This window comes from Alligator mississippiensis, chromosome 12 (assembly GCF_030867095.1).
Source record: "Alligator mississippiensis isolate rAllMis1 chromosome 12, rAllMis1, whole genome shotgun sequence".
Lineage (NCBI taxonomy): Eukaryota > Metazoa > Chordata > Crocodylia > Alligatoridae > Alligator > Alligator mississippiensis.
This window is the reverse complement of record NC_081835.1, coordinates 31,459,531-31,482,392: the sequence shown is the minus strand read 5'-3', so window position 1 is coordinate 31,482,392 and position 22,862 is coordinate 31,459,531. Positions and strand designations below refer to the sequence as shown.

Sequence of the window (22,862 nt, the reverse complement as noted above, 5' to 3'; positions counted from 1 at the left end):
TTGTTGTCCCCAAAGGACAGTGAGTTTGTGCCCGGTGCGCTTGTGCCAATAAACACACAGGGGTGAAGGATCCAACTTAATCTTTATTTCTGCGCAGAAAATAGTGCTTGGCAATCGTTCGCAAAGCAAGCACACACACCCCAGTGGGCGTCTGCCTTATATAGCTACGTAACAGGTTAAACTTGCTGATGTGATGAAAAGTATAGCAAGCCCAGCAAGTAACCCCCCTTCCAGCTCCCCCCAAAGTAACCCCCCTTCCAGCTCCGGAACTTTGTTGATACAGCTTTTCCTTCTAGCGAGGCCAGCAATCAGCAACTACGCAACAAGCAATCTCCCCCAGCCTAAACAACCTACTCTATGCCCTTGGTTAGATAAAATACTTTTTCAAAACATACAAAGCTGTTCCCTGGTTAAAATTAAGTGGAAGTCCAGGGGTGCTTCATCACCCTCAGCCAATCACCAAGCCGAGGGGGCCATGAGGAGGACCCCAGTGTGCTTCCCAGTGGACCCGGTCCACTTCTGCGTTTGCCACTGAGCGTGTGGAGCTCCCGCCGCGCTCCTGTGGGATGCTCCATCCACCCCACCATCACAGCATTAACAAACTGTGCTGGTACCTCAAGGTATGTAGAAAAAACATTTAAAGCTGTGTCTACATCCGAATCATTGATTCTACAAATTGGCCTTGAATCTTCCGATTCAGATTTGGCTGAATCGAATCAGGGACAGCGATCTGAATCAACAAATTGAATCACTGTCCCTGATTCGGGCCAAATCCAAATTGAATAGGGCCCAATTTGCACACCTCTAGTAAATATCAGCTGTTTGTGAATGGGTTCACAACCACACTGCCATCTCCCTGGCTGGCTGATTTGCATAGTAACTCCAGTATAAAGCCTCAAAGTTTAACTGCCTTTCTGCAAGCTGTGGTTTCTCTGTATAGCAAATAGTCCTGGCCAGGTATGCCACAGAATTTTGGAGGGGTTTCATAGTTGTTTCATAGTTGGTAGTGTCGGAAGGGACCTGAGCAGATCATCAAGTCTGACCCCCTGCCAAGGGCAGGAAAGAATGCTGGGGTCAAATGACCTCGGCTAAGTGATTATCTAGCCTCCTTTTGAAGACCCTCAGGGTAGGAGTGAGCACCACTTCCCTTGGAAGTTGATTCCAGATCCTAGCTGCCCTGACTGTGAAGTAGTGCTGGGTGTGGCTCCTGGCAGGGCATGGCTCCAGCCAGTGCCGGCCCCAGGGGGTGGCGCATCTAGACTGGCTTTGGCCGTGTGCCACCCTCCCCCCCTGCTCTGTGTCTGTCTGAGATTGCTCAAAATTAGGTTTTACAGTACCTAATTAGTCACTGATGGGGTTTTAATTAAAAATGTAATGAGGGTGTCCCTTTTTTTTTTTCTTGGTTGCAGCTCGGCTTACTAGTTGTAGGGTTACCGGGAGTGGGGCTGGGGTGGGGCAAGGCAGGCACAGCCCAGCTGGCCATACAGGACTGAGCTGCAAGCAGCTAATCAGGGGGGCATGGCTCCTGCTGCTGCATGCACCGCAGGCAGCACGGAGGTGTGCGCCCCCAGATCTACACGAGGAAGGACAAGCTGCCACTGACCGGTGAGGGGGTGCATGCTACATTGGGGGTAGGCAGCAGTGGTGCTGGAAGGAGGCTACGGGGGTGTCTGCAGCCACCCCAAGATTCTCTATAGCCCACCTGACCCCCCTCCCAATGCCACCACTGCCCACCCCCAGGATAGCATGGCCCCCCTGCTGGGAAGAGCCCAGCACTGTGCCAGCCTCAGCCTGAAGCAGCAGTGCCCTGCCCCATGCAGATCAGGGGCATGTGACCCCTGTGCCTCCCGGGATGCATGCAGTGATGGGAGCTGCCACCCCCTCTGCATGCCCCCCGGATGAGCTGCGGCTCTGTCCCGTGCCCTGCCCCCCACCCCAGCTGTGCAGGGCCTGGCGGGGCTAGCACAAACATTCCAGGGGCTCTGTTGCCTCTGGCCCATCAGCGCAGCCAAGGCTGGCCCCACTCTGGCCCCTGGGCAACGTGGGGTTGGGGCATGTGTGGGGCTGGGGGGAGGCGCACCCAGTGCTGGTGCCATGCAATGAACCCAGGTGTAGAGGAAGGAATGGGCACAGCAGGCCCCAGCCCTGATCCCAGGCCTGGCCCGGCTACACCCCCTCCCAATCCCTTCCCTGTCCTGGTCCCAGCCACAGGCCCACTCCCTCTCCCTCTATCCCCCAAACCCCTCCCCCCACAGACTTTCCCGCCCAGGGGGCCACGCGTGCACATGTACATGCACACGCTCAGCCCCCCCCCCAAGTTTTTTTTTCCCCTCCAACTATGGTCAGGTGGCTCAGGGACAGAAGGTGTGTAAATATTGGAATCCAATTTAATGGCTAGATCTAGTGTCCTTTCTTTCCTGCATGTGTTTTGCAGAGTGTGAGCGTGCTGCTAACTCTGGCACGAGACTTCCCTGGTAGGTGTTGAGCTGGCTGAGAGTCCCCAGGGGAGCTCATCTGTTTGTGTTTGCAAGGATAGACATGGCAGGGTTGTTTGGACAGATCCGGAGATGTGCTAATTAGAAGTTAAAGATCCACTTTCTGGCACCAGATATGAATGCATTAGAGTGGGGAACACTTTCTAATAGGCTGCCTTTTGCAAACCTCACGCCACGTTAAAAATTTTTGCTTTGAAAAATCCCCAGTCACTACAATAGAAAAGGGAGAAGGAAAATAGATAAATATTTGAAAAGAAAAGATTCTGATGCTTCCGCATCCACTTGCAGTGACGAAGCTGAACACGAGCACAAGAAAGTAAAATCTGTGAGCAGAGACTACTGTGACAGTTATTTGCGTTATGGATTTTCTTTTACTGGGGAACCATCTTGCCCTATTCCACTGTCTTGTGTGCAAAGACAAACTTTCAAATCATGCCATGGTTCCAAGTAAATTGAAATGACATCTTACAACCAAGCATCCATTCCTTGCTAACAGGGATAAAGACTATTTCATGTGTTTGAAGGATCAAAATGAAAAGCAGGTGCGAATTATGACAGCCAGTGTAGCAGTGTCTGATAAAGTGCTGGAAGCAAGCTACCTCGTCACTGAGCTTGTTGCAAAGACAAAAAGCCACACACAATCACAGAGTCTTTAGTTTTACCAGCATGCAAAGACATTGTGAGAGTAATGTTAGGTTCAAATGCAATCAAAGAAATTGCAAAGGTTCCCCTTTCAGTCAATAAGATAAGTCGCCGCATCACCACATTGACGACATGTCTGCTGACATTGAAACTGTTGTTCGAGAAAAAATGAAATCAAGCAGAAAATTCATACTGCAGCTTGATGAGTCAACAGACATCAGTGGTCATGCTCAGCTCTTGGGTAAGGTCAGGTTCATTGATGGAGATAGTATAAAGGACATTTTTTTATTTTGCAAGCAGATGCCAGGTACAACTGGAGAAGAAATTTTCGGCGTGACAATGGACTATCTTGAACAGAGAGAACTACACTGGAAAAACTGCCTGAGTGTTTGCACAGGCAAGGCTGCTTCAAAGATGGGGAATTTGAAAAGATTTGTAAGCAGGGTCAAAGAACAAAACCTCAGTGTTTTGGTGACCCACTGTTTCCTGCACCGGGAAGCGCTTATGACTAAAACATTACCTGTAGAGCTCTCTTTAGTGTTGGAGGGAGCAATAAAGATTGTAAATGTCATAAAAGCACAACCTTTAAAAAGTTACCTTTTCTCCTTGTTGTATGAGGAGATGGAAGCAGAACATCAGACTTTGCTTCTGCACATGGAAGTACCCTGGCTTTCCCGTGGAAAGGTTTTATCATGTTTGTACAAACTGAGAGAGGAATTAAAAATGTTAACTTCTGACAAATTGGAATACATGGACCTGCTTGTTGATGTAGAATGGTGCGCAAAGCTTGCTTACCTGGCTGATATTTTCCAACACCTCAATGATCTGAACAGGAAAATGCAAGGAAAAAATGAAAATCTCTCCAGCAGATCCAACTATTAGTGTTTTGGTCCAGCATTTGAAAAATCTTGAAGAGACATTTAGTTTTTATTTCTCTTCAGTTCATATTGAAAATTTTAACTGGGTCAGTGATCCTTGGAGTTTATCTGCAATGGAAAACACTAAGAATATTTCATTATTGGCTCAAGAGAAACTTACTAAATTAAGGATGGATCACAGTTTTAAAATTTAATTTGGTGACATGCTGTTGGACACATTCTGGTTGACTGTTACAAACGAAAATCCAGTCTCAGACAATGCAATCTCAATTTTGTTGCTGCATCCGGCCACTTGCTTCCCCTTCCCCCTGCTGCTCCATGTCCAGCCAGTGTGCCATGGGATGAAAAAGGCCGTGTAAGTGTGCCATGGAATAGAAAAGGTTGGGAAACGCTGCTTTTGGCAATGGGCATCTTCTGCAGGGTGCCATGAGCCAGGCAGGCTTGCTTTGACATTGCTGTGACTAGGTAGTGTGTCTGGGTCATGGTGGGGCAGGCAGCAAGAATGCAGGTTTGATGTACCTTGAGTCTTGGCTGTCCACGTGTATAGTGCCTTGTATATAGTGCCTTCCTAGACAGATTTCAAAGAAGATCCCACTGCTGTTCTCCTTGGGCATTGCTTCTCATTACTGTCATAGCTGGAGAGATAGGCAGTGATGGAGAAGGTGTGTCCAGTGTGCTGCTTCCCAGTCACATTATAAAATTAAAAAATAGATTAATTTCAAATACCCTGGCTCATACAAACATGTTCAGTTTTGTCATATTTATATCTTAACTATATTTAGTGATCAACTATATTTAGAGATCAAACACTATATTTAGTGTTTGGCAATCTAATTTGGGGAAATATATATGCATGGTACCTAGAGAACACCCACATTAAGGCAAGGGATGTAGTTGTCATGGGTGATCTAAACTACCCGGACATCTGCTGGGAGGAGCAGTCAGCCATGGCAGACCGTTCCAGGAGGTTCCTGACCAAGATATAGGACCTCCACTTAACCCAGAAGGTGCACAGTCCCACCAGAGGAAATGCCCTGTTGGACCTGGTCCTGGCCACAGGTGATAATCTGGTAAGGGGGCTCCAGGTCCTCTACCAGCTGGGTGATAGCAATCATCACTTGCTGGAATTCATCATCCAGTGCAGGGTGCCAAAGGCCTGCAGCAAGGCAGTAGCCCTAGACTTCAAGAGGGCCAACTTTAATGAGTTGAGATTGGTGGGAGAGGCGCTGGGGTTCCTGAGGGCAGGGGAACTCAGTGCTCAAGATGAATGGTCGTTCCTTAAGGAGACAATACTCAGGGCCCAAAGGGTGACAATCCCAACAAGAAGCAAGGGGGGCAAGAGTGCCCAAAAGCCCCCCTGGCTCACCAAGGACATCAGGGAATGCCTGGTTGCCAAAAAGGCAGCATACACCTGGTGGAAGCGGGGTGCGATCTCCAAAGAGAAGTATACCTCCACTGCTCAGGCCTGTAGGGGAGCTGTTAGGAAAGCTAAGGTGGACATAGAGCTAGGACTAGCATCCACGATCAAAGATAATAAAAAGTCCTTTTTCAAATATATAGGGTGGATGAAAAAGGCACCGGGAAATGTGGGGCCCCTGCAAGATACACTGGGCAATCCGGTGGTTGTGCCAAAGGAGAAAGCAGACCTCTTTAACAAATTCTTCACCTCCGTTTTCTTGTGCAGGGACCGGGACTGCCCCACCATGTTTCAAGATGAACTCGAGGGGAATGCCCCCAGACCTAAGGATGAGGAGGACCGGGTTAGAGTGCTTCTTGAGGGGCTGGACGTGTTCAAATCAGCAGGTCCAGATGCTCTCCACCCCAGGGTGTTGAGGGAGCTAGCAGGGGTTATTGCAAGGCCCTTGCCACAGCTTTACGAGCGCTTGTGGTGCTCGGGCCAGGTGCCAGATGATTGGAAGATAGCCAATGTGGTCCCCATCTTTAAAAAAGGGAGGAGCGAGGACCCGGGCAACTATATGCCCATCAGCCTTACCTCAATCCTGGGGAAACTCTTTGAGAAGATCATCAAGGAGCACATCTGTGATGGGCCGGCATCAGGGATGATGCCCAAGGGCAACCAGCACAGTTTCATTAGGGGCAGATCATGTCAGACCAACCGGATTGCCTTTTACGATCAGGTCACAAAAGCATTGGACGCAGGTGTCACTGCAGATTTAGTCTTTCTGGACTTCATTCAGCAAGGCCTTTGACGCTGTTGACCACCCCATCCTCTTTAAAAAACTAGGTGACTGTGGCATCGATGCCTACACGGTCAGATGGATTGCGAATTGGCTGAAGGGTCATACTCAGAGGGTGGTGGTGGATGGGTCATATTCGACCTGGGGGGAAGTGGGCAGTGGAGTCCCCCAGGGCTCAGTGCTTGGGCCCACTCTGTTCAATTTCTTTATCAGCGATTTGGACGACGGGGTGAAAAGCAACCTGTTTAAATTTGCTGATGATACCAAAATTTCAGGTGAGGTGGGCATGCTAGTATGGAGGGAAAGACTGCAGCAAGACCTGGATAGCTTGCAGGGGTGGGCTAACAAAAACAGGATGCATTTCAATAGGGACAAGTGCAGGATGCTGCACTTGGGCAGTAGTAACCAGCAGCACACTTATAAGATGGGAAACTCCCTTCTTGAGAGCACGGAGGCAGAAGGGGATCTTGGAGTCATTATTGACTCCAAGATGAACATGGGCTGACAATGCGAGGTCACGGTCGGCAGGGCTAACTGCCGTGGACTAACCTTATCGTGCATCCACAGGTGCATCTCAAGTAGGGCCAAGGAGGTGATCCTCCCCCTCTACTTGACACTGGTCAGGCCACAGCTGGAGTACTGTGTCCAGTTCTGGGCACCCCACTTCAAGAGGGATGTGGACAACATTGAGAGGGTCCAGAGGAGGGCCACCCGCATGATCCGGAGACAGCATGGCAGACCCTACAATGAGAGACTACGGGACCTGAACCTGTTCAGCTTTCACAAGAGAAGGCTGAGGAGGGGACCTTGTGACCGTCTATAAACTCACTAGGGGGGACCAGAAGGGTTTGGGGGAGACCTTGTTTCCCCTAGCACCCCCCGGGATAACAAGGAATAACAGCCACAAGTTGTTGGAGAGTAGGTTTAGATTAGACATCCGTAAGAACTACTTCACAGTTAGGGTGGCTAGGATCTGGAACCAGCTTCCTAGGGAAGTGGTGCTGGCTCCTACTCTGGGGGTCTTTAAGAAGCGGCTTGATGCCTACCTGACTGGGGTCATTTGAGCCCAGTTTTCCTCCTGCCCAGGCAGGGGGTCGGACTTGAAGATCTTCAAGGCCCCTTCCGACCCTACTTCTATGATTCTATGATCAATCCTGATTTGGAGTGAGTTAATGACACTTATAGAATTGCATAGACAGCTCCTTCCTTGATCAAAAGACTTTTCTAAATAACAGCTGACTATTCAATATTTAGAAAGAAAAATTAAAGAATGTAAATTAAAGAATGTATAATCAGAAACTGGATTTATTAAAGTGATGAAATTAAAAATTTTCCTTTAATATGCAGAAAATCTTATCTATTAGTGAATATTCAGACACTCATTACTTATGCTATTTCAGAACACAATTAGTTAATAATAATACAGGCAGTCCTCAGACCTACGACACACTTGGTTCCTAAAAACCATGTCTTAAGTCAAGAAGTCACACCTTGGAACAAATTTTTCCATAGAAACAGTGTTACAAATGGGGGATTGGTTGCTTTACAATGGTTGATACTGCGTTCAGCTGGTAAGTGGTGGAACGAGAGGGGGAAGAGAAGGGATGTGGGGGCAGATCAATGCCCCCTGCAGTGAGGGAAGGACTGGGGATGGGGATGGGACCAGAGCGGAGGCAAGCACTGCCCAGCTGGGGCCATGCAGGTGGGGGGGATGGCTCCTGCTGCTGCACGCTGGTTGTCTGATAGCTAGACCAACAGTTCCTACCACTGCTCCCACCACTGGTCCAGGAGGGAATGGGGGGGGGCGTGTGCCCCCGGATCTTTGCGCAGTGAGGCAGGGAGGCAGGAGGCTGCACTCCAGGTGGGCAATGAGGGCCACGGTGAATTTTGGAGGGGCTGCAGCCCCCCCAATAGCCCCCACTCCACCACCTGCCCTGCTCCAATCTGGGGGCACATGCCCCCTCATGCCCTCCTGCTTCTCACCCAGCTGGGGCAGGGCGGGCATGGGGTGGAGTTTCTGTGCTGCCTCCAGACTAGCGGCGTGCAGTTGCAAGAGCCACCCCTCCCTTCTCATCCCCCCCAGATGAGCCTTGGCTTACAGGCCATGGGGGGTTTTGCACCCAGATCAGGGCGGGGCAGCCAGCTGAGCAGGGGCTATGAGGAGGCTGCAGCAACCTGAAAATTCACTGTAGACCCTGCTGCCCATCCAGAGTGCAGCTCTGTGGAGACTTGGCCCTGCCCACCCCACCCCACGCAGATCTGGGGCACATGCCCCCCCATGCCCTTCTAGACCAGTGGCAGGAGCAGCAGCAGGAACTGCCAGATGAGTGGCTAGACAAGCAGCGTGCAGTGGTGGGAACCGCCACCCCCCTTATGCCCACCCAGCCCCAGCACTTGCCCCAGCCCTGATCCCAGCCCCATCCCCGATCCCTCCCTCACCCCAAGGGGTGTTGATCTGTGCCCCATGCCCCTTCCCTTCCACCACTTACCAGGTGCACATAGTATTGACTGTTATAAAGTCAAAACCCATGTCAGAACATTGAAACGGGGTGTCAATTTATAAACATTGTAAGTGATGTTTGTCGCAACTCAAAAAGTCTCAAGTCAAGAACTGCATGTAATTAATAATATTTATGTATCACATGTTAAATTTCTACTTAAAACTCTGGCAAAAAATGAAGTAAGTAATCTTGTGTTTGCATTGAAAATGTATTTCCTGTAGCAATGCAATAAAATTAAAACCTACAATATAATTTATCTCTATTACAAGAGGACAATGTAAGCGATTGCCAGTAGTAGCTTCCCATTGTGAATCCACAGTTCCCTTTTCTCTTCTTACCAGATACTTATTCTTCCAGAATAAATTGCTGAATGTTTTTTCTGCATGTCATAGCAAAATATATATATATATTTGTTAATTTACTGTGTCAGCTCTCATCCATTGCAGCCAGTAGACCCTTGGGAAATATATTAGCCAAGTATTTTCAGTTAATTAGTAGGAGTTTGATTCTGCTGCCACTGAAGAAAGAGGTACAACTCAGATGAACTTCATAGATTTAATAGATTTTTGGGTCAGAAGGGACCTATTAGATCACCGAGTCCGACCCCCTGCCCTGGGCAGGAAAGAGTTCTGGGTTCAGATGACCCCAGCCAGGTGTTTGTCCAATCTCCTCTTAAATACCTTCAAGGAAGAGGACAGCACCACCTCCCTTGGAAGCGCATTCCATATTTTGGCAACCCTCATGATGAAGAATTTTTTTTCCTGATGTCCAATCTAAATTTGCTCCCCTTCAGTTTGTAGCCATTGTTTCTAGTTACCCCAATGGGTGCCCTGGTAAACATTGTATCTCCTATTTCCTGCTGTCCCCCCCGATGAGTTTGTTGATGGCCACAAGATCACCTCTCAGCCTTCTCTTGCGGAGGCTAAAGAGATTCAGGTCCCTCAATCGATCCTCACAGGGTTTTTCCTGTAGACTTTTAACCAGGTGGGGGGCCCTCCTCTGAACCCTTTCCAGGTTATCTGCATCCCTCCTGAAGCATGGAGTCCAAAACTGAACACAATACTCCAGCTTCAGCCTAACCAATGCTGCATAAAGGGGAAGTATCACCTCCTTAGACCTGTTTGTGATGCATCTACTTATGCGAGAAAGAGTATGGTTAGGTTTACTTATCATCATATTGGTGACTCATGTTCATCTTGGAGTCGACTACAACTCCAAGATCCCTTTCCACAGTTGTGCTACTTATAATGGTGCTTCCCAGGCTATAGGAGTATTGATGATCCTTCCTCCCTAGGTACAACACATGGTGCATCTCCCCAACTCCCCTGTAATCTGACCCATAGTACCTCAATTTGCCCTTCTTCTAGGCCCAACTTAACTATAAAAGATGTATATTGTTTCTTAACATAGAAAGCAATGCCCCCCCCCCCACTTTTTCCCCACTCTATCCTGTTTGTACAGCCTGTAGCCCTCAGTGCCCGCTGCCTAGTCATGGGTAGGGTCCCACCAGGTTTCTGATAGCCCAACCAGGTCGAATTCTTTGTTTGTAAGCAGTAATGCAAGTTCCTCCTGCTTGTTCCTCATGCTCCTAGCCTTAGTATAGAGACATCTAAGCCCCCCAGTAGGCACCCTTACTACTTCCCCATCCTGATGCTTAGCAGAGCCCTTGGTACTTACCTGGACTGTTCCAGCACCTAGCTCATGGTTCATCATTCCTGGTCTCACTCTGTTGCCAACATCCCCGTCCCACAACGAACCTAGTTTAAAGCCCTGCATAGGTGATCAGCCAACCTGGAAGAGAACAGACTCCTACCTCTTGGAGAGAGACGTAGCCCATCTCGTCCAAACAAGGCCTTATCCTGGAAGTACAGGTCATGGTCAAGGAATCCAAACCCTGTACAATGGCACCAGCTTCGAAGCTGTGAGTTGACCTCTCTAATGCAGTTGCTGAGGTGTCGTCCATGACCGCTGACTGGGAGGATGGATGAAAAGACCATCTGTGACTTGAATTAGAAAAGAATTGGCTAGAATTCGTTAATTAAAGGTGTTGCTGTATAAAATCAATTTTATAATAGTTTTCATCAATAGGAAAGAATGAACTTAATTAGGTAAATTTTACTATGGAAAATATTACAAATTGGTGCAGTTCCATAGAGGCTTCCAAGGTCTTTTTCTCTTTCTGATACTTTGGAAGACATTGTTATGGTTAGATTTAAGTTAAGCAACCATTTGGTGTGGTGGGGACAATATAAACAGTGGGATAGTTTGCTTTCTGCCAGGGATTCTAGGGGAGGTCAGATCTTAAGGTGTATTTCTCCTTAAGAAACAGGCCTTTGATACTGAGTTGAAATCCCTTGATGAAGAAAGCTCTCCTCACTGTATTTTTCTCCACTGAAAACTAGTCTACAAGGCTACAAGCCCTTGCTGCCATTCAGCAGAGAGCAACACTGTTGTCAGGATGAAAGGCTGATATTAGAAGAAGGGACAGTAACGTTATAGTGTTGATGTTTGCCTTTGGTCTTCTTAATTAAGGGCTATATATCTGAAATTCTCGGAATCTCAACCATAAAACATGGAATAACTACTTAAGAATTAGAGGTGCACTGATACATTGGTGTGATATCAGATTGGTACCAATATAAAGAGAACTAGCTGTATTGGATATCGGCCTGATGAGCTGATAATTTGACTGATAAATGCCCATGCTGCGCACAGCCACAGTGCAGCACTCGGGCAGCAAGGAGCACAGCCAGCAGCATGGAGAGCTGTCTCCAACTGGTCAGTCTGTTGTGGTGGAAGGAGAGGGAGGAGGGGAAAGGAGGGAGAGAAGGGGTGTGGGGGGCAGATCAATGCCCCCCCATGGTGAGGGGGGGCAGGGGCAGGTGCTGCCCAGGAGGGCTGGTGGGGCAGAGCTGTGGCTCATGGGGGGGAGGTGGCTCCCGCCGCTGCTTGCACCCCGGAAGGGCATGGAGACACAGGCACAGCTTTAAAAAAAATTTTTCTACATACCTTGAGGTAGAATGCTCATGAATGCTGCAGTGCTGGGGTACATGGAGCAACCCACTGGAGCACTGGGGGCTCTCCAGCATGCTCGGCAGTGAACCCAGAAGTAGACCAGAAGTACTTCCGGTCCACTTCCTGGTCAACCAGGGAGTGCACTGCCTCCTCCTGTGGCCCCCCCCCCAGCTCAGCAATCGGCTGCAGGGGGACCCCAGGTGCCCCCCCCTCCCCCCCAGATACAGGAGGCACCAATCAGCGAGCTCGGGGTGGAGCACGGGGAGCCTCCCCTGAGCACTCCCTGGTGGATCAGGATGTGGACCGGAAGTGTTTCTGGTGCACTTCCAGGTCTGCTGCTGAGCGTGCTGGGGAGCCCCCCATGCTTCTGTGGGACGCTCCATGCACCCCAGCACCACAGCGTTCAGAGCCCCTGCCACCTAGAGGTATGTAGAAAAAACATTTAAAGCTGTATTTACATCCAAATCTGTCTGAATCTCTCCAAATTGATTTGGAGGGTTCTGGAATGATTCCAAGAAATTGATCCTCTGATTCAATTTGAAGATTCGGCCACCAAATTGGGCCGAATCTCCACTGAACCGAATCAGGGACCGAAGCTTCACACAGCCCTAATTTATATAGAGTAACAAGATTCATTTTAGGATCCTGTTCATTTTGCAAATAATTACTTTTTATATTGGTTTTAGGAGGAGCAGGATCAAATCTTGTAATCAATAACTATTTGACAATATTTTAACCAATGGATTGAAATGTATTTTAATCTTATAAGAGATACCTCTTATGTCAGGAGGTTGATTTTTCCAAAGTAAGATCATTGAAAAGCTCCTAAAGAAAGAGAAGATGTAGGTTTGAGGATGTGCTTATGCAATACATCAGTGTATAATCTACTGTGTGTATATGTACATAACATATAAGATCATAAAAAAACTTAAGACTGGCTTCTGATTACTGACACATGTATGGAAAAAAAATCAGAAAGGCCAAGGCACAAAATAGGCACAACTACAAAGAGGTATGAAGGTAGGGAGAGGTGTTAATTGTTAGTGCTGCATAGTACATAGTGCCTTCTCATTTGGTAGCACTACAAAAATATAGCGCTTTGGGATGTATAGGCACTCCAGCTCCCTTGCTGGAGAGCTACAAAGTCACTTTAAAGGAAAGCTCTCCAGCCATGGGGCTATGGGGCTTGTTGGGGTCCCCTGTCCCCACGAGAGACAGTCACTGGCAGCCTGCTCTCTTCCCTGTGAGAGTGTCAATGACCAGCACGGATCCTGGTTTCCTCTGTTTAAAAATTGCATATTCTCTGATAAACCCTGCAAATTCTCTAACTAAAACCCCCAAAATGTGATTAAAATGAAACACCACTAATATATATATATATATATATATATATATATATATATATATATAGGTATCAATTGAACACAATCTTTTATTGATATATTTACAATTTTAAAGCAACTGGGAAGCCTACCAATGCCTCAATCAGTATAATAAAATTAATTCTAAGTACCTATAAATGTTGATATTTGATTTGGGGCTTTTTATCATGGGAAGTCAGAGCTCCCCCTGTCCCCTTACCTCAACAGGACACAGGTCCAGTCCCCTCACTCCCAAGCCACAGTCCCCCAACCCTGCTGGTGCCCCTCACTCACAACTCACTGCTATCCCAGCCCTGCTGGTGCCTCTCCTTCCCCACCCACAGCCTCCTAGGTCCTGGCGGTGCATCTCACTCCCCACCCACAACCCCTCTGCCCCTGCTGATGCCCCTCACTCCCCACACAGCCCCCTGGTCCTGCTGGTGCCCCTCACTCCCCATCCACAGCCCCTTCCCACCCCTGCTGGTGTCCCTCACTCCCCACTCACAGCTCTCCAGCCCCACAGTCCTGCTGGAGGGGGCCTCCAGTTGCCAGGGTTACAGGGTCATGGACCTTGGTCTGCAGCCACCTGCTCTTCCTCCAGCAGTGCCTGAGCCCTGGCTGCAGTCTGTGGGAGGAGGTGGCTGCTGCGGTGGAGTGGAGTATGGAATCTGGTTTCTCCTCCCCCATGGGCTGCATGGCTAGAGTGGAGACCATTGGAAGGGGTGCAGGCTGTGAGCTCATGCTCTCTACTGTGCTGCCCTCCCCCTAGAGCCTCTGCAGCCCAGTGGGCAAGACCCAATGAGACAGGGCAGAATTGGGCATGGAAGCTCCTTGTTGCTGTAAGCCCCATGCTGCCTTGGCACAGTGCCCCTTGTCTGCCCAGCAGCAGCGAGAGACACAAATCTGCTCCGCCACTCCCACTACTGCTGGGCTGGCAGGGGGCACTTCACCAGGGCAGCACAGGGCTCACAGCGGCAAGGAGCTTCCTCACGCCACTCTGCCCTCAAGTGCTGGGTCTTGCATACTGGGCTGCAGAAGCCCTGGATGGGAGGGCGGCAGGGTGGGGAGCCCAAGCCTGCGATGTACAGCCCACCCCCACCCCATACACAAATCTGGGGGGCATGTGCCCTCTCTGCTTCCGCTGAGAATGTGCACAATGGCAGGGATCCAGTCCAGCCCCTGCTGCCGCTCTCTAGGCAAGCTTCCCACAGCACCGTCCCGCTCCCAGCCTGGGCCTTGTACCTGCGCATTCCAGCCCCAGGCTCCAGCTGGGCAGCAGCCCCAACCCCAGCCTCAGCCCTGCCCAACTCCCTCCCTCCCTATGGGGGCCTCAATCCCTGGCAGTCATGCACATGTGTGAGTGCGCACATGGGCATGGAACCTCCTGCCTGACCACCCCCCTCCCACTTCCCCCAGCCCCTTGCAGGTTGGAATTCTGCCAGCCTGCAGAGAACTCTTTGCAAATGTGGAAAATCTGCATGTTTCTCTGTTAAAAGGAAAAATCCGTGTTTTTCTTGGTTAAAGGGGAAAATCTGCATTTTCTTCTGTTTTTCGGTGGGAAACAGAAAACCCGGATCCCCAATGATCAGCTGACACTGTTGCTGAAATGAACACTCCCTCATGCCCAGCTATCCTGATCAGCTCCACAGCCTCCATTGCTAATTGGTGGAACCCAGGCACACCTGTAGCTCTTGCAGCCATGTGGGGGCCATGACAGAACCACCCCTGCCTGGCTCTGACAATCAGCTGGTAGGTGGAACAGGGCAGGGTCCCATGCACTGTAGGCCACAGAGCTTAAGATCTGCTGGCTCTCGTGGCAGAAGGGTCCCAGCAGAGCTCCCTGTCAGCTCACTGGTCATTAGTGTTTAATGATTACACACGATTAATGATGTATCCCAGGTGTTCAAGCTGGGGGTTGTAGGTGACAACAAGAGGAATTCTGTTGTCCTCATCAACACAGAGAAGTCATCCACATAGGTCATATATCACTGGACAAAGCAACACATTGTATTTATAACATGGCTAACTATCATTCTCCACATCATCTCATGAAATTCAACCCATAGTCCTTAGGGAACTGATTGAAGCTATCTCAGAGCTGTTACCAATACATTTATGAGATGGATGAGCTTCCAGAATACTGAAAAAGAATAAACATAGTGCCTGTCTCTAAAAAAGGAGGAAAAGGAGGACCCATTGAATTATAAATCAGTCAGCCAAATTTCAATTTCCAGGAAAATTTCTGGACAAATAATCAAATAACATATTCCTACACACCAAGAAGATAAGATGATAAATTGTATCCAATATGGATGTATCAGCAACAAATCATGTCAAACCAGTCTAATTGCTTTTATGACAGAGTGTCAAATCATGTATATAGAAAAGTAGTAGATATGATATAGCTCAACTTTAAGAAGACTTCTGACACTGTGTCATGACTTTCTCCTAAGCAATCTAGAGAAGTGTGGCTGATGAAATAACTGTCACATGGATTCCCAATGAATTGGAAAGCCATATGCAGAATAGTTACCTGTGAAACAGAAAAAAGTTTGATTCGAGGTGGGGTCTGTCATGGTATTCAATATTTTCATTTTTGAGTTGGATGATGAAATAGAGAAAAACTACTGAATTTGCATATCATGCCAAAATGGGGAGGAGTGCAACCACTATCGAGAACAGGATTGGAATTTATTTATTTTCTTGATGAAGTGGAAACAGCATACAATTCAGTGAAGACAAAAGCAACAGCAACATGCTATTCCTAATATGAATACAAGATGGGAAAAAACTGAATAGGCAGCATTTCCAGAGAAAATAATCTAGAGAGTCTAGTAGATCAGGGGCATGTCAACCAGGGGTATATGTACCCCTAGGGGTGCTTGGAAAGGTCCTAGGGAGTATATTTAGGCAGACAGGGATGAAGCACTGCCACCTCCCAGGAGCAGGGCCAGGGGGGCGAGAACAGCAGCGCCCCTCTGCGGGCTACACAGGCACTGTCCAACTGGCCAGACGTGGTGGGGAGGAAGCTTGCACAGAGCAGCTACCGCCTCCATACACTGCCCTGTGCCGCCACCACCGCCCCATGCCACCACCACACACCACTTTACCACGGCCAGTTTCACATGCAGCTCCATGAGCTGCTGACAGGCAGCATGTGATTGGCCAGATGCAAGGCCCATCAGCAGCGCATGGAGCTGCATGTGTGACCAGCTGTGGGAAGGCGGGGCGCAGCAGTGGCAGAGTGGTGTTAGTGGCCACCACCACGCCCCTGCCCTCCCACTCCGCATCCAGCTGCTGCCACTAAAAGGTATACTTCTTTAAAAAGGTTGAAAACCCCTGTAGTAGATCATAAACCAAACATTTCACACTGTGGCAAAAAACCCCAAACAAAGGAAAACAATAAAACAAAACTTCATATTGGATGCATAAACAGGCAAATTATATTTAAGATGCACACAAAGTAATCCTTCCCCTGCAGTTGGCACTGGTAAAAAATACTGTGTCCACTTTTAGCCAGCAGAATTCAAAAATTATGTGTACCAATTGGATAGATAGAAAAGAGCAATAGAAATTATCAGAGGTCTTGAAATGTGACCTATAAGGAAAGATTAAAAGAAGATATTTTGTTTAGGCTGTAGAAGAGAAGACTGAAGGGAGGCAGGATATCAATCTTCAAATTGATATCAAAGGTTGCTGCAAAGAGGAAGGTAAAACGTTATTCCATATCATCTCTAGTTAGGACCAGGAGTAAAGGGCTTAGAGATGTCTCGGACGGCCAAAGCCGACTCGAGGTGATTTAATAATTGCTCGTTCATCGGGCAGGCTGGTGAATAGAGAGGCCGAGAAAGCTTTATGGTTGTAAAACTTTACTTACGTCGCTTGTGGTTGCGACGAAAATGGTCCGGTCATCTGAACAACTACGTTAGTTGTTCCAGCTGGCAGGGTTCAGGCCAGCACGTCCGTCTACAAATCAGGCCGGCAGGGAAAAGGATACGTCTGGGATTGCACTCGGCAACGGGGAGAAGAATCGATAGGTGATCAGTCTATCGATCAGCTCAGCCACGAGTCAGATCTCTCCAGAGGCACTCTGCAGCGTGCTCAAAGTTCTCCGACTTGGGCGGAAGTCGCGCTAATTTTTAAACGGCTAGCAAGCCAATTACTAGCCGCCACGTAGGAATAATTTAGAACTGGCCAATAGCGGGACACAAATTTGCATTCGAATGGCGGGAACTCTCTTGCACCGGGGGTTTTCTGCTGCAACAGAAAACCTTTACTTTGCAAGAGGCTCTCATGTGGTGGGAAAATTCCACCGTGCCGAGGCACCAAAATCACTGGGTTGTGACAAGAGATACAGGTTAAACTTCAAGAAAAACATTCTAATCATAATGTTGTTTTAGATGAAGACTAGATTACTTAGTGAGGCTATGAAATCTCTATCACTGAAGGTTTTTAAGAACAGGTGAAATAATCATCACTCAAAAATAGTCCTGATATAGTTGATTATGCCCTAGGCCAGTGATACGAACCAAATGACCTCTCACATTCCCTCCCCCCCGTTTCCTATGTGATTCTATGTTCTTTCTCAAGTACACTAATGCAGCCAGTTTATTTATTATTGTATTTGACATAGCAATATTTTTCTTTTTCCAGGGCCAAGAGTTTTCGTGGAAAAAAGATCCATGGAGAATATGACATAAAAGTGGAACAGGTAACTAAACAATTTTTACTCTATATTTTAATTTTTTGTATTATTTTCTGTCTAGTCCCTTGTACATTAGAGAACTTATGTAGGTAAAACTGTGTTTTTGAATTTTTGGACTCTTCATTTGTGGAATTTCATTAACAATTCCAAAAACAAACTTAGTGAAAACTTTTCTACTGTAAAATTTCATAGGGAATTATAATTGCTGAAAAAAATCACTTGTGGAGGTAGAGGGTGTGCTTAAGTGTCCTGTTCCATTAATTGTTTATTCTAATACACTGTCATGGTTGTGAAATGACAAACTGCAGTCTAAGGTCAAAGTACTAGCCCCTTCATTATGTAGCTGATTATCCCAATGATTACTTTGGCCCTGAAATGCAGCCTAAGCAGATGACAACAAAGTTTCAAGTGTTTGTATATATGTTAGGATAACTATTGATAGATCCCTTTAGGTTTGCACTGTGGCATAAAAATGAAATGACCAAAGTTGTAGACTACAGCACTTGATTTCCCAAAGGACCAATGGGTCTAAATATTGGATTTTGGATTCGTGCTTCACCCCATTACTTCTTTAAGAGTATCCAGAAACTGCAGTTTTAGCACATTTTGAAAACAGTACTGAATGGGTATGTTAGCCTGAAAGTGCCATAGGGAGAGGAGCCTGGAGGAATGAGAAAAAGAACTACATTATCTGGATCTGAAAACAGTTCAAAGGTACACCAGACTTACAACTGACATTACATAGATTCATAGATTCATAGAAGTAGGGTCAGAAGAAACCTTGTAGATCATCAAGCCTGACCCCCTGCCCTGGGCAGGAGAGAAAACTGGGATCAAATGACTGCAGCGAGGTAGATGTCAAGCCTCTTCTTAAAGACACCCAGGGTAGGAGCCAGCACCACTTCCCTTGGAAGTTGGTTCCAGATCCTAGCTGCCCTGACTGTGAAGTAGTGCCTTCCAATGTCTAGTTTAAACCTACTCGCTAACAATTTGTAGCCGTTATTCCTTGTTACCCTGGGGGGATTAGGGAGAACAGGGTCTCTCCCAAACACTGCTGGTCCCCCTGGTGAGTTTATAGATGGCCACTAGGTCCCCCCTCAGCCTTCTCTTGCGAAGGCTGAACAGGTTAAGGTCCTGTAGCCTCTCTTCATAGGGTCTGCCCTGCTGTCCCCAGATCATGCAGCTGGCCCTCCTCTGGACCCTCTCAATGCTGTCCACATCCCTCCTGAAATGCGGTGCCCAGAACTGAACACAGTACTCCAGCTGTGGCCTGACCAGTGTCGCATAGAGGGGGAGGATCACCTCTTTGGCCCTGCTTGAGATGCACCTGTGGATGCACGACAAGGTCCAGTTAGCCCTGCTGACCGTGACCTCGCATTGTTGGCCCATGTTCATCTTGGAGTCAATAATGACTCCAAGATCCCTTTCTGCCTCCATGCTCTCAAGAAGGGAGTTTCCCATCTTATAAGTGTGCTGCTGGTTCCTGCTGCCCAAGTGCAGCACCCTGCATTTGTCATTATTGAAACCTATCCTATTCTCATTAACCCACCCCTGTAACGTGTCCAGGTCCTGCTGTAATCTGTCCTTCCCCACTAGCATGCCCACCTCACCCCAAATCTTGGTATCATCAGCAAATTTCAACAGGCTGCTTTTTACCCCGTCATCCAAGTCACTAATAAAGAAATAGAACACTGTGGGCCCAAGGACCGAGCCCTGGGGGACTCCACTGCCCACTTCCCTCCAGGTCGAAAAAGACCTGTCCACCACTACCCTCTGACTACGACCTGTCCGCCAATTTGCGACTCATCTGACTGTGTAGGCATCGATGCCACAATCACCTAGTTTTTTGATGAGAATGGGCTGGGAGGCAGTGTCAAAGGCCTTGCTGAAGTCCAGAAAGACTACATCCACGGCGACACCTGCATCCAATGCTTTTGTGACCTGATATTAGAAGGCAATCTGGTTGGTCTGACAGGACCTGCCCCTAATGAAACCATGCTGGTTGCCCTTGAGCATCATCCCTGCTGCTGGCCCATCACAGATATGCTCCTTGATGATCTTCTCAAAGAGCTTCCCCAGGATTGAAGTAAGACTAATCGACCTATAGTTGCCCGGGGCCTCCCTCTTCCCTTTTTTGAAGATGGGGACCACGTTGGCTTTCTTCAAGTCATCTGACACCTGGGCAGAGCAACACGAGTGCTTGTAAAGCCATGCCAGGGGCCCCGCAATAACCCCTGCCAATTCCCTGAACACCCTGGACCTGCTGATTTGAACACGTCCAGCCCCTCCAGAAGCTCTCTAACCTGGTCCTCCCCAAACATAGGCCTGGCAGCGTTTCTCCCAAGTCCATCTGGAATCTTGGTCGGGGAGTCCCGGTCCCTGCACAAGAAAATGGAGGTGAAGAATTTGTTAAAGAGGTCTGCTTTCTCCTCTGGTGCAACCACCAGATTGCCAAGCATATCCTGCAGGGGCCCCACATTACCTGGTGCCTTCTTCATTCTCCCTATATAGTTAAAAAAGGACTTTTTATTATCTTTGATCCTTGATGCTAGCCCTAGCTCCGTATCTGCCTCCTACAGACCTGAGCGGTGGAGGTATACTCCTCTTTGGTGATAGCCCCACCCTTCCACCGGGTGTACACCTCCTTTTTGGTAATCAGGCATTCACAAATGCCCTTGATGAGCCAGGGGTGCTTTTGGGCACTCTTGCCCCCCTTGCTTCTTGCTGGGATTGTCACCCCTTGGGCTCTGAGTATCGTCTCCTTAAGGAATGACCACTCATCTTGGGCACTGAGTTCCCCTACTCTCGAGGACCCCAGCGCCTCTCCCACTAATCTCAACTCATTGAAGTTGGCCCTCTTAAAGTCTAGGGCTACTGCCTTGCTGCAGGCCCTTGGCACCCTGTGCTGGATGGTGAATTCCAGCAAGCGGTGATCGCTATCGCCCAGGTGGTCGAGGACCTGGAGTCCTCTTACCAGGTCATCGCCTGTGGCCAGGACCAGGTGCAGCAGGGCATTCCCCCTGGTAGGACTGTGCACCTCCTGGGTTAAGTGGAGGTCCTGTATCTCGGCCAGGAACCTCCGTGAGTGGTCTGACATGGCTAACTGCTCCTCCCAGCAGATGTCTGGGTAATTTAGATCACCCATGACAACTACATCCCTTGCCTTAAGTGCCTCTGCAAGCTGACCTGAGAATTCGCGGTCCAGCTCTTCCCTTTGGTTGGGAGGTCTGTAGTAGACCCCCACCGTTAAGTCCCTTTCCCCATGGCCCCCCTGTATCCTGACCCAGAACACTTCAGCCTGCCCCTCCTCTGACCCCATCCTGCTGGTAGAGGATATGTATTTCTCTTTGACATAGAGCGTCCACCCCCGCCTTTCCTTCCTGTTCTCTCTCACCTGTAACGTCTATAGCCCCTAATGTTAACCAATCAGTTGTGGGATGAATCCCAACAGGTTTCTGTGAGCCCTACTATGTCTGGGTTTGAACAGGCTATTCAGAGGGCAGTTCCTCCTGCTTATTCCCCATACTACGAACATTTGTATAGAGGCATTTAAGGCCTCGGATTGCTGCGTGTGCCACTCCCCGATTTTCAAGACTATCTAGACCCCTGTTACATACCTGGGTACTCCTTGTGTATGTTACCTGTCTTGGTCAGGAGGTGTCCTTAAGACTTCCTGCAGCCTCCTCCCCCGGTGAAGCTAGTTTAAAGCTCACCACACGAGATCAGCCAACCTGAAAGAGAAGAAATGCTTGTCTTTAGGAGAGAGGTGTAGCTCATCCCACCCAAGCAAGTCCCCTGCACGAAAGCATGGGTCGTTATTCAGGAACCTGAGGCCTACCTGGCGGCACCAACTCCATAACCGTTGGTTTACCTTGCCAATGCTGGCCTCGTGTCGCTGTCCACGCCTACTGACCGGGAGAATAGAGGAGAATACCACCTGTGCCCCTGTCTCCTTAAGCTTGGCCCCCAGAGCCTCAAAGTCCTTCATGATGCGGTCTGGGTTGCCCCTGGCTGCGTCATTTGTTCCCACGTGGATGAGAACCATGGGGTACTGGTCTATGGGTCGGATGTAGGCCGGAATCCTCTCCATGATGTCCTGAACCCAAGCCCCAGGCATGAAGCAGACCTCTCATGCCATGGGGTCAGGATGGCAGATGGGACCCTCCAGTCCTCATAGGATGGAGTCCCCAATGACAAGGACCTGGCATTTCTTCCTGCTGGTGTTTGTTCTCTGTGCCGTCTGCGTCATGTGAATTGCTCACTTTCAAATGCATTGAAGTCAGTTAAAGCTAAACATAAGCTCAAGGGTCTTTTCATACTGAGTTCCTTTTAGGTCGTAGAACTGCTTTTGTGGATGAGACAATGAAGGTTTGAGATGATGTTTAATTTTTTCTGGACCCTGCCAATCATATGGGCACTTGAATTGCCACAGCCACAAGTTTGCACACTTAACTTGGGTGTAATAGGAAGTCAGAGGGCTCCTATCATTTTAAGAGAAGCTGCAGTAATCTGAGTTGGCTCCAGGCAGGCAGAGAGTTAATATTTGGGCTAGCTATTAATAAACCAGCCAGTCACCATCAGGCAGACTCATAACTACACAGGTGGTGGCCCTTTTGGGGAGTAACTTTCCATAGGAGCAGTTGCAGAGCTGTAAGCTGCAAACTGGGCAGGTCCACAGGCATCAGAAAACCCAGAACTGCAGGCAGCCGAGCCAAGCCCTAATAGGGCAAACAGGCTGGCCAGCAGGAATAAGCTACCCTGGCAGACTAGCCAGCCAGCAAGCCCAATCAGAAACACCAGTGTATGGCTGGGGAGCCACATGTGCCTCCTGCTGCTCCGCTGCACTGCATTCCTGCCTGCCTGCCCAGCGGCAGCAGACACATGGCATCATGTGACTCTTGAAGCTATGGCAGCAGGCACAGAGCCCAGCCTGCAGCAGCAGCTCACCTCCACTCCAAGCACAAATCTGGGGGGCATGTGCCCTCTGTGCCTCTCCTGGGGTACACGTAGAGACAGGAGCCTCCCCACCGATGAGCTGCCCAGGATCCAACTGACCCACCATCTGCT

General features: G+C 48.7%; 1 protein-coding gene across 5 annotated transcripts in view; it reads left to right on the top strand.

Moving 5' to 3' along the window:
* SYN2 (synapsin II) overlaps nt 1–22,862 on the top strand; it is a 623,389-nt gene that overhangs the window by 267,602 nt on the left and 332,925 nt on the right. For all 5 annotated transcript variants that reach the window (XR_009456083.1, XM_014597696.3, XM_019496298.2 and 2 more), the window contains exon 2: nt 17,744–17,801. Coding sequence is in view for 4 of the 5 variants with exons in the window: in XM_014597696.3 (XP_014453182.1) it covers nt 17,744–17,801 (58 nt within the window). In the remaining variant the exon portion in view is untranslated. The remainder of the gene's footprint in view (nt 1–17,743; nt 17,802–22,862) is intronic.